This window comes from Glycine soja, chromosome 6 (genome assembly GCF_004193775.1).
Source record: "Glycine soja cultivar W05 chromosome 6, ASM419377v2, whole genome shotgun sequence".
NCBI classification, from domain to species: Eukaryota; Viridiplantae; Streptophyta; class Magnoliopsida; order Fabales; family Fabaceae; genus Glycine; species Glycine soja.
Genome location: NC_041007.1, coordinates 46,595,454 through 46,610,723, shown reverse-complemented (window position 1 = coordinate 46,610,723; position 15,270 = coordinate 46,595,454). Strand labels below are relative to the sequence as shown.

Here is a 15,270-nt window from a genome sequence, read left to right as displayed (position 1 = left end):
GGTGGGGTACTTCCCATTTTTTGTTGCAGCGAAATGAATAGGTTCTTATAGTTTCTTCCAGCTTGAGTTTTGGTTTTGGTCTCCTCAAACTGTTCTTGTTTTGTTCTTTGTTTCATCAATAATATATTTTTCTAATTGGTGTATCTTAGGATTTTTAATGTTTGTGGTCTCAACCTAGTTAGAATCTTTTGCATTATTGTGAAGTCATACACTAAAGTTTATAAATAAAATAAAAACTTCATTATTTCGGTTATTCTCCTTTTATTGCTTTCTTTTTTCCTCTTCTCCTTTTTTTTTAACAAACACTAATAAGAGAATCTCCAATGATATAAAGAACTTATGGGTCATCAATCTTAAATAACTAAACTAATTTTCTCTCTAATGGTTATTTTTATTAACATGTTGATTAACTCATAAATATTATATATATTTTTCTCATTTATATTTAATATAAAGTTAAACAACTCATGAATAATAATTTCTTATATAAATAATTTTTTCAAATTTTAAGCAACTCAAAATTACATATAATACATAAAAAAATATTTTTTTGTTAAACAACCCATTAAACAATTTTTTATTATAGATGCTCTAAGAAAGGGACTTTATAATTGACTAATTTCTATTCAGTGGCACCATCGTATTCCTATTAACCTCAAGAATTCTCGTGAATAAATATATAAAATGAGAAAATAAAAATATATTTATTTATTTTTGTCATCATATGCAGAGACAGATTTATGGGGACTCCCTCAGACTTCTATCAAGTATATTATATTGAAGCTCCACATGACTTGGTGCATATGCTAGCTACTTGCGGATGAGTTTCTCTTTTTGTTTTTTTATCTCTTGTAACAAAATAATATATATATATATATATATATATATATATATATATATATAATCATTAATAATATACATACTAGCTACTTCCAGTTAAAAAAATAATATATACTGATTAATAAATCTAGCAAATGATATCCTAAGAAAAAAGAATGATATCTTTATGACTTTGTTCAATTGTTATTACCTAAATGAATTATATTTTGTGTGTTATTATAAGTCTTATTTATCTATCTATTTATTAATTATTATTAATATTATATTATAAGTATATTTATATAATTTGATGATTTTTAATTATTATATCTCATGAGTTTTTTTTTTTTATTGCGAGTCTTGTTTGTTTCATTGTTATTGTGCTTGAGGATAAACTATTCTTCTAAACCTGAAAAAAATCAAGTTATTAATATGTACATGTATTTTTTTTTCTTGTATCATTTAAAATAAAAATCAATTTTTATATTATGCGTAAAATTAATAGATAACTTTATACAAATTTTAACTTTCCTTTATGATTTTCTAGATCCGTCCCTCATCATATCATACTGGAATAAAATATTTAATTACCAATTTTATTAATGGCTCTTTTTTGCTAAAAAATCTCAATGATTTTTCAATTCAAGCTTAATTCTAGTTAGACCAATAACATTGATAAAAATATGTTTATCTTTAATTTAAATTGTAATATCTTATAATTTAATTGATTTTAAGTTTTTTTTAAGAAATTGATTTTAAATTAATAATAAATACATTCTTATTTTTTTTAACTTTACACATATCAAACCCAACTTTACCTGGGTCATTTTATCATTACCTCCAATTTAAACATCACTTTGCTAAGTGCTAACACTCAAATCACTAAAAGATTATGTACTTTAGTTCTATTGTTTATGATACGTCCACGTTTGCTCTCGTAAAATAGGACCTAATGATAACAGGATTGGTACATTATGGCCACACGAAAAAAATTGTATATCAGCATTCAACACATAACTAATTATTAACTAGTCAAAAGTTAACCCCAATAAACATTTGTTCTTGATGGACTCATCCAAAATTGATTATCCATTGTGTTGGGGTCCAACGTCCATTTCAATCGATAGCTCTCTTCCCACCATCTTTTGAATTGAAACTCTTAGTTTTTTTTATTGGTCTGACTAATCAGTGTTTTAAGAGTTTTTTTTTATTATCAAAGAATAAATTTTTGAATTATTTTTTTCCCATGATATATATATAAAATATAATAATTTTTTTTCTAGTGATATAATTGTGTCTCCCAATAAAAAAATTCTACTCATAATTTTTCAATTAAGATAAATGTTAGGACATTGATTAAAAAATTAAAATGGATTTTTTTATTAATATGCACAAAATTGCGCTTCACGTTATGTGTTTATGATCTCTACAATAATTTTTTTTAACTAATGTATTAATAGCACTAATTGATAATAGTGATTCCTTAGTTAATGTCTTATAACATTTGTTAGCATTTGTCTTTTTAATTTAACCCATCAAACGTTAAGCCAAACCTTATCCATCCCAATGGTCACTTGGGACATGGATCCATGCTTCAATTGTTTTTGGACTTAATTTCCCAAAGTCGAGACATGGAATATGTCGGTTGTCGGTGTACTATATCACGAGGTCTCCAAATCAAATCAAATCAAATTCACAATTTGTTTCCCTCTTCAATTTTCTCACATTTTGTTCTTTCTCAAATCCATGATCCTTGGCTTAGGAGAAGACCCTTTCTTCCGAGGCAAGACAGATAAGTTGATAAGGCCATGAGGGACATAACTGGCAACACACGACAAATTATGGATGGAATCTCGAACACCAACGGAGTGAAAGGGATGTTACTGCTCGTGAATCATAGGTGCAAATAATAACATTTACAAAATCATATGATTTTGAGGGTTCATTCGGGTGGGTTAGAAGTGTGAGGTAGAGTCCCACATTGGATAAAAGTGAAAAAATTGAGCACATTAAGGAGAAGATCCATAAACCTGAGTCTTAAGATTTTGGATTACTCGAATCTCCCCAACAATTAGGGATAGTGTGGAGAGGAAGAGTTCTCTTTGTGCTGAAATATCCATTGTAAATTATAAACGAATATAATTTAACAAATAAACAATATTATCCTTGATAATTATATAAATATAGAAGTTATACGTAAATAATTTTTTAATTCTTATAATGAAGGTTACTTAAATTTGAACCAACTAGCTACTATCAAAACTTCTGACTACTGATCCTTTACCAGTTGCTTAAATCAAATTACATATCTTCTTGCATTTTCATTATTCCCCATATACAACACCTCACACTAGGCTACATTTACTTTACGATTTGGTCTCCTCCAACTTAAGTCTGTCTCAAAAAATTCAGTTTGGTAATATTTGATTTCTTTTATTTAGTATGTTAATTTGCACAACTATTCTTAACCTAGAACGAACTTTCAATTCCAAGCAACATTGAGATTGTTTTTAAATGATCAGTCCTCAATTGGAGAATTTAATGGAGAATATTAAATGCCAACAATCACTGGTTCCCGTACTACCTACCTTATTAAGTTATAAACTTTATATTTCTTAATTCTTAGTAATTACATATGTAAAAATACTTTTGATTAATATTATAATTTTTCCAAAAAAAATATCTAAATATAAATCACTACAATAAACTCATATTTTGCTAAACTAAGTTTATAACATACGTTGATTAATCAATCTTATTTTTCAAACTTTAATCCACTAATTAAAACTACCCTTTCCTTCTTTCAAAAAAAAAAAAAATTACCCTTTCCTATTCCTAAAATATTCAACTGTAACATAACCAAACTAATAAATTGTTCCCTTGCAACGCTGAAGTTCATTTAAAATAAAATTGGCCCAATTTACAACGTTTTCGCTGTGCAGTTAAATATAATGTATCAAGCTATATTCTTTAGCTGTAATACAATTGCAGTTAGTATAAAAGCATGTAATCTATACTATTGGTACGATTCATCATAACCAGAAATTACTTTTTTTCAGGTGTTCATTGTGCAAAACCAATGAAATACACAATCCTCGATTTTGTACCCCAAAACTTGTCATATCATTTAACTAAATAGGACCCTCAATTAAATAATTTGAGTTGAAAAAAATGACCCGTTAACTTTTATGTCATACTTCATTGAACATGGCCCATAAGTATCCCTTTCAAACGGAGGAACCCATCATCACCTTTGTAGCCTCTATCCTCCTCTTAAAGACAAACTTTAATTGTCCACGCAAGCCAAGGGCCCAGCCTTATTAACAAGGCGTTAATCGTATTAATTGTTATAATTGTTGGGTCAACCACCCTAATTACAACATAGGTTTCACATGTTTGTTGTCAAGTTGCCCTACGCCATATAGGTAAATTTGAAGGCACCTACCAACTAAAGACTCATATTTATCTTTATTTCTATCAATGAAAAGAAAGGATTGATTACAATTATAATATTGCGTTTAGTCTAAAATAAAATAAATCATGACCTTTTTGTGCCAAATTTATAAAGTTCAACAAAAATTGCCATGCACATAATTATTGTGTCTTTTTTCTCCAAAACCAATGCAATCAATCAAACCTTATCAATATCATAAGGTATTCCTCAAAAAAGATGGCATTGAAAATGATTGCCATATTCGCAAAGCCCTTTTTCTAAATTGCACTGTTTAAATATTCCAATCCCCGCTTGCTTTCCGATTTGTTTATGCATCTAATCTTGCCACTCTTTCGTTGATCATTAAATCTGATTCTTTCAAGCATTGTCTATCCATAGAAACGATTAAGCAACCAAATTAGGAATTTCTCCTTGCTTTAGAGACATTATATAAACACACTCACACATTCGTTTATTTTGTACCTCTTCTCTCATCTATGAAAAATGGTAGCACAAAATTGAGAAACTTTCTCAAATAGAAAAAGGTTTCAAAATACGGGCATTACCCAAAAAAGCTAAGTCCTCAAACCTTAAATTTTTTTGGCCCACAACACCATGTCCGGCTTCATGTATCAAATTATTTGTTTCCCTCTATCTCTCCATTCCCTACTTCTCCCTTATCAAATATTTTTTTCCCCTCTTGGTCCCCCCCCTAACCCTAAGGCAATCAACCCGTGAAGCGAGCAACATCAATAAATCTAATGTAGTAGGAATTGCCCAAAATACATCCAAATCAATATTCTGTCTCACACCATACAAGTAAAATTAAATTTAAATTCACATCACCTATCCTAGAGATTAATTTATCCATTACAATTGTCCCCCCCGGCGAACTTTATATAATTAAGATAAATTAGATTGTACAAGAAGATAAACTATTAGTTCACATTATGCAATATATTTTAGGGACTATCTAAATTTATCCATTATACTTTTTTTTGGGTGAAGATTTATCCATTATACTTGTAATCCCACTTAATATTCAATTGTGTTAAGGATTTCATTTGTTATTACTTAAGATAAATTGTCCATTATGCTGTGCCAATATATTTTAGGGACCTATCTAAAGATTTATCCATGAGACTTGTCACACCGTTTGATATTCTATTGCATCCAAGATTTGAAACTTAAAAAATTAGATAAATTTGAATATACAAGAAGAAAAACCAATAATTCACATTAGTTATACTGTGGCAATATATTACAAGCAGAAACATGGAGGACATGTTCCACAACTTTGTTCTCCACCCACCATTTTCTTTTCTTATTCCCCAATCCTATCTTCATAACTTCCCTTAAAATTAGAACAAAATATGAAAGACTAATTTTAATAAATTATTTTTTGCTCAGTTGTGACGGTGATGGACACACTCAGCAGGCGAGACCGGGAACCTAGCAGTGTCAGTGCAATAGTCATAGAAAATGTGTCTTGCCCTAACCCACATAAGCTGGTGGCTCTGGTGCAAGTTGAGTTCAGCCAAATTAGGCTCATCCCACCAATACTTCTTGCCCTCACTGCTAGTGCACTTCTTAGCATTATCCATTGCAGCCACTGACACGGGACACTCACAAGCATTGATCTCAAAGTTCTTGTATGTGGCAATGAAGGGTGCGTGGCTCCAATCTGTTTTTACGCGACCACCCTGCGTGGCCCAATCATCAGCATTCCAAATTGAACTATACACACCCATGGGTTGATCCTTAGGAAATGGAATTCCCTTGTGCTCCATGTTTGTGTGCACCCTTATTGGTGTCTCATCCACCAAAAATCTGATCACATAAACAAAAAAACATACAACAACATTATAATCTAAGAATGTGTTGATAACAGTATGTACAAACATTTAAAATTGTACTAAATCTCATGTGTGTGAATTTGATTCAATTTATATTTTTTAACAGTACAATTATAAAAAAAAAGTCTTGCAACTTGCATATGTACTACATGCAAAATTAAATGATGCTCATGATAGCACAAACAAATGTACCTACATATTCTGCTAAAGACCCATAATTGTCCAAGATTCCAATTCCTTTTCCATGGGATTTTTGTTTTTGTGTGATCCCCAATGGATACCCAGTAAAACCAAGTCTATGATAGCTCAACCACCATAATGGAAAAAGCAGGCAATTTTACAGCTTTATTCAGACCCATTGTGAACTATTATTCCCTATAGTGAATTTTTGTTATTGAACCTCATCACTTTTTAATTTAAAAAACAGTAGTAGCGTTTTTGGATATCTTTAAAATCATGGTTATTACTTCAAAATTATAATGTCAACATGATTTTTTCAAAACTATATGTTGTTTCATATTCACCTTAATTTCATAATTGGTTTTGACCATCGCCTCAAACATGCCATAACTCTAAAGTTACATGATTACATTAAATACTTAAACTTTAATATGCATAATTAAGAAGGGGAATGGGTGCTTACACAACTTGACGTTGATTCCAGAAGATAGAGTATGAGTGAAAATCCTTGGTGGGGTCGAACCAAAGGTTGAGCCTTTGCTCCCTGTTGCCCACACCGTTCACATACACGTTGGTTTGGACCGAGTAAGGTTCCCCTGTGATGTTGCCTAGAAACTCAAAATCAAACTCGTTGTGGCTTGGACCGTCCGATGACATCTACGTCACATCAATTAATCACCGTGTCAGATTCATTTAGATTCCGCAATAATTGAATCACAAAAAAAAAGAAAAAGAAAAGTGAAAAGTCAATACAGCCACAGAATAACAGGATGATCATGGTGAAAATAAAGTTCCAACAACAGAATTTAACCAAGCATTGGTTCGTAGATTGGAAAGTTGGGGACAAAAGTTATAAATGCGAATATTAATTGGATCTAAAGTAAATCACGAGGGTAAGACGGTAGTAGGAGGTAGCTGCCACTAATAACTGTGTTGTTAGACTTTTTATTGATTACAAAATAAATAAATAAAAAGAGGAAAACAACATTCTGTATTTAGGGAAATGTTGTTTCTATCGATTTAAATTGTTTGCATTCAATGGGGTCCCAAAGGTAGAGCATCTCCATAGATGAGTAATGAATGAATGGTTAACGCCACATAACTTGCCAAGTTAGTATTTATATTTAATTGAATTAAGTTATAATGACAAACATTAATTAAAGATTAAGAAAATTAATAAAATAACTAAATGAATTAGAATGAAATTTGTTCACTTACATAGAAAGCAGTGACTGTTCCAGCAGAGTCACCTTCCACGAGCTTAAGCTGGATGGTAACTTTCCCAAACATATACTTGCTCTTGGAAGTAAAACCAGCCCCTGAAAATGTCCCAAGTTAATATCAGTTACTAACACAAAATAAGCAATTTCCCAATAAGGTAATAACACCATAATGTCATTATTAAATTTCTCAATGGAGGGGGTCAATGATCATAACTAATAAAAGGCTTGTGATAAGGTTTTGAGGGTGGAAAAAAAAGACACAAAAAAAAAAGGTGATTTACCGGAAAATTTGTCAAGTTTGAGTTTGAGAAGATCCCTTTCATGAATAAAGTGGTCAAAAGCCCAACTTGGTTGGAAGAGTTGATCAAATTTGTTGGAAGAGTTAGCCATAGCATTTGCCACACCGACCAACAACAACGTAAGACCCACAAAGAAGAATCCAAAAAACCTAGACATGTTTTTTCTTCTTCTTTTTTTTTCAAAGGAAACACAGGAATATGGGGGATAGCAGAGTGAAGGTTCTACTCTGAAAAATGCTGAGTAGTAGTGGAGAACTCTGGTGAGGGAAGAGGTTTTTATAGGGGAAAGGAAAATGTGTTTGAAAAGTGGCTTGTGAGATAAGTTCATCACATCATGGAGGAGTGTGCCACATCATCTGCCAGGGTGGATTTCAAATACCCAGAAAGAAGGATGATGTGGTGTGTGGCAAATGGTGCCGTTACTGTGCCCAGTAACAGCTGGCCAAAGCTGTTCACTCGAGAACTCCACACTGGGCACAGTACTGTGTCAGAATAACTCTACGATTAGGAGAAGGGACCACTATGTCAGATGTTTTTTTCCCTAATCAAATTCAACTAATTGTTTATTTTACTTGATAATTTACCTAAACAATATTACATATATTTTAGCCACTAATCAATTTGAACTTAATGATTAATCTCTAATTCTTTTTTTTTTTTGAGATCATGTATCTCTTTGTTTGAAGGCAATTATGCTTGCATTTTTTAAGTGAATGTTTGGTTTGTAGCTAAAAGTGTTACCGTGTGTTTTAATAAAACTCCACCAGTTAAAAAATAAAATGAAAAATAGAAGAGTTATGATTTGTTGATAAAATTATTTTTCGTCCCAAATTAATTTTATAACTATAAATCAAACATGTATCAGGATGTTAACTTAAACAAAATAGGATTTTTATACATGAACAAGTTTTCATTTCAAGTATTATTATTATAGTAGATAACTTTTTTTTCTTCTAAATATAATAACTTTATGGGTTGGTTTATGTGTTTAATAATATTACAATCAATCTAGAATTCAAATTTTAAATATGTAGATATGTGAAATTTTCAAAAAGAAAAATTTTGACTATATATTAGTATAACTTTACTTGAATAAAATAAAATTATCTTTCATAAAAAAAAGACTGACTTATATAGTCTAGTATAACAAAAACATTACTTACTTAACACAAATTTGAGGATGATATTATTGGTAACAAATGAGACTAATAATGTCAAAGTTTTTAATTAAAGAAAGGACTGGTTAAGGTCTGAAATGGAAATGTATTTAATTATCATAAATGTCCTAGAGAGTAGAGACGATCGTACACAATGTATGGTTGTGGCAAACATGGTGCAATAATAAAATGATGTGGTGTAAGTGTTGGATGGATAAAGAAGGTGAGCGTGGCAATCCAGCTGTCATTGCTAGTACAAGTTTGACAACACTCCCTATGCGTGTCTTACAATCTTAGGGCATAGTCCTTGTTCCAACTTTTTTAAGATATAAAAATATTCATAATTGCCATGTAGGGTATTCGAATGCTTTTCTACAGATTTAAATTGTATAAATGCTTCTTTTTTTTGTGAAAGTATAAATGTAATAGATTCTATCTTTATTGGCATGAATTGTATACTATCACTTATGACTCACGTTAATGATCTGTGCCATATCCCATATGAGAAATAAAATAAAAATGGAAAATATAAATAAATAATTTCGAAAACTAAAAATAATTAAAAAATATGAAAAAATAAAGAAAAAGAAAACAAATTTATTTTTGTAATTTATTGCATAGTTATTAAATTAAAAATAATAGGATAAGAAGTGATACTTTCTCACATGTTTCTCTCATATTAAATAAAGAAAGATTTTCATTTTACTAATTTCTCTTCCGCTTATTTCTTTTATTTATTTTTTTTACATTTACTGGACAAATTATAGAATTATTTTATTCAGAAAAATATGTCGGTAATATAGTTTCATTGTACATTTTATCATGTTATTATATAACTTTATTTGCGAGTTAAGGAAGCATGTATTGTTACGAAGATTTTAATAAACTGATTAATTAGAATAATTTTTAATATAAATTCTAAATAATGATCATAAGAATCAATAAAATTATTGTAATTAAATAATAATAATAATATAAAGAGATTTTACAGTTTTAGTACATATGTTATTTATTTAATTTTTTTTATTTAGATTATATGAAATATATTTAATAATAATAATGGAGTAGTACTACTATAAACAACGTAGGGGTTAAAAAGTACTAGTAACAGTATATGGTTCACGTTCAGCTTTTGTTTGTCTCGATCTTGCTATTGCGAACGGCGTTTCCAGCTGGAGTATACGAAATTACGAACGCACTTACTCAACGGGGTTCCTTTTTCAAAATTTATTATACGTGGTAATAATGTTAGGTTTTTTCATCCATGGAATCATGCTTGATACGTCGGTGTCAAATAAAATGGATTAGGATGAAAATCTTCATCTTCTTGTGTGTTTATGATTTTCAAGGAAAAGTAATCATAATTTTAGATAAGATTATTTCTAAATAGCTGTAAAATGAACATTTTTTAACATCGTAAATTTAATTTAGATCAAATTGAAAAAATTAATTTTAAAAATTAGATAATCAAACTAAACGCAAAAGAATTAAAAAATTACATAATTAAATTAAACTTAAATAATAAATTCAAGGATAAAATTAATTTAACCTTCAAGTAATTTATACTATATGATGATACTTGATAAAAAAAAAGCTTAAATTATAATTTTGATTTTTCTAATTTTTAAATCTATAATTTTGATTTTCTAAGATTTTAAGTCTCACATTTGGTCTTTTTAATTTTATAAATTAATAATTTTAGTTCTTCTGTTATAATTAATTGAATTATTAAGTTAATTATAAATTAATTAAAATTATTAATTATTAAATAAATAAATTATCAACACTTTTCCTCCCTTTACTGTCGTATGTGATTCCACCAATATTAATACTATGTTAGAATTAATAGTTTTCTATTAAAAATTTTAATGATTAATAATTTTTATTTAATTTAATATCTCTAATAATCACAATTATTAATTAATAATCTATTAATAAAATTAAAATAATAAATTTATAAAACTAAAAAATCAAATATTATAATTAAAAATTAAAAAAATTAAAATCATAAATTTAAAAAATTAAAAAGAACAAAATTACATTTCAGCCTATAAAAATGCCATATGATGATAATGTCATAAACTCCTACAACCCTAATAATATTCCCACACTTCACAAGTACTGCAGTGAATAAAATATTCGTGCGCATTAAATTCAGATTATTTTTTTAAAAAAAGTAATTAAATATTAACTTAATCTTTTTCTTTATTTATGTTTTTTCTTTTATTAATTAGTCTTGATATTGTTGGGATGAGTTGCACTCCATTAACTCCCTCTTAATTTAGTACCTTTTTTTTTTAAGTTTGCATTGAGATATGTGTCACCTAAAAACACGTGACAAGAGTGAAACGAAACAGATAGAGCCCCTTTGGTCCGATTAAACCATATATAGTTTCTAATATAATTAATTTTTTCGAAAAACCTTAATGATAAAATAGTATAAAACTAAAAAAAATTGGTTAAAAAGGAAGCATAAATAAATAAAATTATAAATGATTTTGAAATTTCTATTTTAAAATTGAAAACTTTTGTTTTTTTACTTATTTGTGTTCTTATTATTTACACGATTTAAAATATATAGAGAAACAAGTTCATTCAATGTTTGTTTGAATAAAAAGTAAAAAAGAATAAAAAATAAAAATACAAAAGAATAAAAGTCAATAAATGTTTCCAATATTGATTATTTAATTGATGTGTTTGATTAAATTATATTTTTATTTTATCAATACTTTCTCTCATTTTACTTAAAAGATAAAATATAATTTTTTTAAAATTAATTTTTTTTAATTAAGATAATAAGTATAAATTAATTAAAAATAATTAGAAGTACAATATGTAACAAAGAAAATATAGAAGAATAAAAGAATAAGAATCTTTAAAAAAAAGGTAACCTATCGAGGATGGGCAAGTGCGATTTGCAGACTGAATATTTCAGAAAAACCATACTTTCCCTCAATTTTTCAATCCAAAGATACTGTCCCCCTTACTCCAACCCATCTTCATTCTTCAACAGTTCCTCTCCTTTTTACTAATATGAAAATGCAACTTCACATTTTTTTTCGTTTTGTTAATTCTGAGTTTATTTTTCCTTTCGGGTTCCACTATGATATTGGCAGATATGGTTCCACGTGAATTCCATATTCAAGTTTGAACACTGTTTTTTTTTTTTATATAAAAAGAAAAAATATATTATATAAGACAATGTTTGACAACGTTGTTTTTTATTGAAAATTTTATTAGAATGATTTTAAAAGTTATATTTGATATGATTATTGATTAGTTGATGATATAAAAAATATTTATGAAGAAAGTAAATTATTTTTAAGAAACTAAAAATTATATATGATTCATTTTATTTTTAGCAAATTATATTTTGGATTACCGTAGTATTAATCTGAAAAATCTAACAGCTTTGTCCATGATTAATGTTTATTGTAAAACTTGACTAATAATTTCTTCCCTCAATTGTATTTCTTTCCTTTCTATCTACTAGATTTAATTTTGAAACTTTGAGTAAGTCCCGTTTTACACAATCCTGATGTGATTTATAATTAAGTTTTGAATGTGATTTTCAAAATCTAAGTAGTTATAAGTTTTTGCAACTCAAATATGATGTCTTTATTTTTAACATGTTTTTAAACATACTATTAGACCAACTACAAATTGATATTCTTGGCATATTAAAAACAAACATTGTTTTATTTTGATAGATTAAAAATACGATTAATTATAAAAATGTGTAATAAAAAGCATTCATAAGATAGTAGTATTGTACACCACTCGTTCAAAAAAATATATATTATACACCACAGTAGATAAGTATACGACTATGTGCTTATGCTATGGCCGTATTGTACAATAATTGTACGGGTCGTAGTTGAAGCCATTTTCATGATGAGGCAGAAAAAGCTCTGAGTTGCGCAAATCCAGAAAGATAATTTTATCTACTCACCAATTTTTTTTTTATAAATGTTAAAATATATAAAATTATTTTTCATTATTTTTATAATAAATATTTTTTTAATTCTTCAATCAATGTGATCTAAAATACTACTTATACATGATTTTTACTTTAATCAATGGAGTAGTTAGCAAGATCCATGCATTACTTTTTACATGATTTCAAATCTGTCGAAATTTGAGAATAGTAATTCATCGTCTTGAAACCAATCGAATTGCAAATTATTTATTTCTCATACAATTTAGTGCTAAAATAATGACTGACATTTACAAATGAATAAACTATATTTTAATCCATAAACTTGGAAGATGCATTCACATTACTTATTGAAGCGAAGAAAGTTAATAAAACAAAATCCTTGAAAGAGTTAATCAACAATATTCACATTAGTTTAAAATTTTAAAAAAAGTATAACTTAATGATAATATTAGCATATATTTAAAAACGAAAATGATATTAATAAATAATTAACATTTTAAAAATTTAAAAATAATGTAATAACACCTAATTTCCATTCCAGAGACAAATAAAAACTGTTTACTCATTAAAAATCCTTTACCTAAGTTTTTTTTTTAAAAAAAAAATTGAGATTAGTGATTATCCAACTAGGTGTTTTCACCATCAACCCAATCTGGCATTGATGTTTTTTCTTGTACCATGAGAGTGTGGTAGTTTGTGAAAGTGTGAGGGGAGGTGGGGGGGTGAAATTATTTATTACCGTGATGTAATGATACAAAACAAGTACGCAATGAATGACACCACATTTTGCGTTAGAGACTCAGTTTTTTACTTGTGGGAATAGGCTTTCCCTTTTTTGAGCATTCACTGCTATGCAGTACTGTACGGCCTTATCTCTCTCTCTCTCTCTCAAGCTTCTCATCACGCCAGCATTGCATAATTTCATTTGGTTTCTTGTGCAGAAGATTATCAGACCTTGAAATGAATGCCACCATTTTTTTACTTCTTATTTTAAATTTTATTATTAAAAAATATTCAAGTTTTACATCGATTACCTCATTTTATGGAGTGTAATTTATATATCGGTTGAAGAACTTTATTTAATGTTAATTAATTTTAAAATAAAATCTAATATGATATCAGATTCTATTTTTACTATTAATTTTGAGATGAAATCTAACAATATAAACATATAAACGTCTACGAGTATATGTTAACTTTTTTTCTTTTTTTTGAGTTGTTCACTTAAAAGAATATTATATAAATTTAAATTTATATTAAATATAATTATTTAGGTTAGAATTAGTTTTATTTCATTATATGATTTCTATTATTATTTTTAATTAGTTATAATAAATATATTACATAATTAAGGATTACGTATAAAATACTTATATAATTAAAAAATATTAACTAATGTTATATTACACTTTTGAATAAGCAAATAAATCAAAGTCAAATTATTTTCCAAATGTAAACGGATTTTTAAAAAGGAAAAAAGAACTAATGGAGTAGTTTCTAAATAATTTAGAAAATAATTAAGGGAGGGAACTGATTGAGAAATGATAATTTCTTATGAAGGTATAAAAAGGGTGAGAGAAATGATAATTCCTTATCAAAGCTGTAAAAAAGGTCTAGTTCTAACAAGAGACAGAACTAATACAATAATTTTTTTTAGTAATTATTGCAACGAGGAACTTTGACTCTTCGTCGAAATTATGAAATATTTTTATAAATTTTGATTTTTTTAATCAATCAATCATGAGACTAATTGTCAATCTCACATCTTACTTAAAATTTATTTACCAAGCAATTATCTAAAGTTGTACACATGTGTCTCGTGCTAGATTTTTGAGGGATCCTCTCCATTTCTTCCACTTTTATAAGCTTTTAGAAAAATAAATCAAACAGAGATGATGCATATTTTATGGAAAATAACACTTATTTTTTCAAAAGTTTAATAATGGAATAAATGGAGAGAAAAGAAAATGGAGAGGATTCAAGTCCATGATGAAAGTAGAGGTAACTTTTGAATTCTTTATGCTACAAGATAATTGTGAATTTCTTGAATTTTTTTTTATCATGACATTTATGTAAAATATTTATTAATTTTATTAATTTTTATTTTTTGTTAAAAAAATTGACTAATCTTTTTTAGTGGAATTTCTTTCGGTCACATTTTCTTACATCACAATGTTCTTTTAAGTAACTATAATATTCTTTTTAATGAAATCTCATAATTAAAAAAGAAAACAAACATATTTCCTTAGATTGTGGAGATAAAATGTGAAAATATTAACACCTTATAATATTCTAATAAAGTTGAAAATAACATTTTTGAAACCTAAAGTTTAGTAAAGTTGATGTCTCAGTTGATATTAAAT

General features: G+C 27.6%; 1 protein-coding gene across 1 annotated transcript; it reads right to left on the bottom strand.

Annotated features, from left to right (window-relative positions):
• Positions 1–5,462: 5,462 nt before the first annotated feature.
• LOC114417285 (xyloglucan endotransglucosylase/hydrolase protein 9-like) lies at positions 5,463–8,071 on the bottom strand. Its single transcript, XM_028382432.1, has 4 exons — positions 7,793–8,071; positions 7,507–7,607; positions 6,752–6,945; positions 5,463–6,082 (listed from the first exon to the last, which is right to left on the bottom strand). The coding sequence occupies exons 1-4, from the start codon at positions 7,965–7,967 to the stop codon at positions 5,659–5,661; spliced, it is 894 nt and encodes a 297-aa protein (XP_028238233.1). The 5' UTR covers positions 7,968–8,071; the 3' UTR covers positions 5,463–5,658.
• Positions 8,072–15,270: the final 7,199 nt, after the last annotated feature.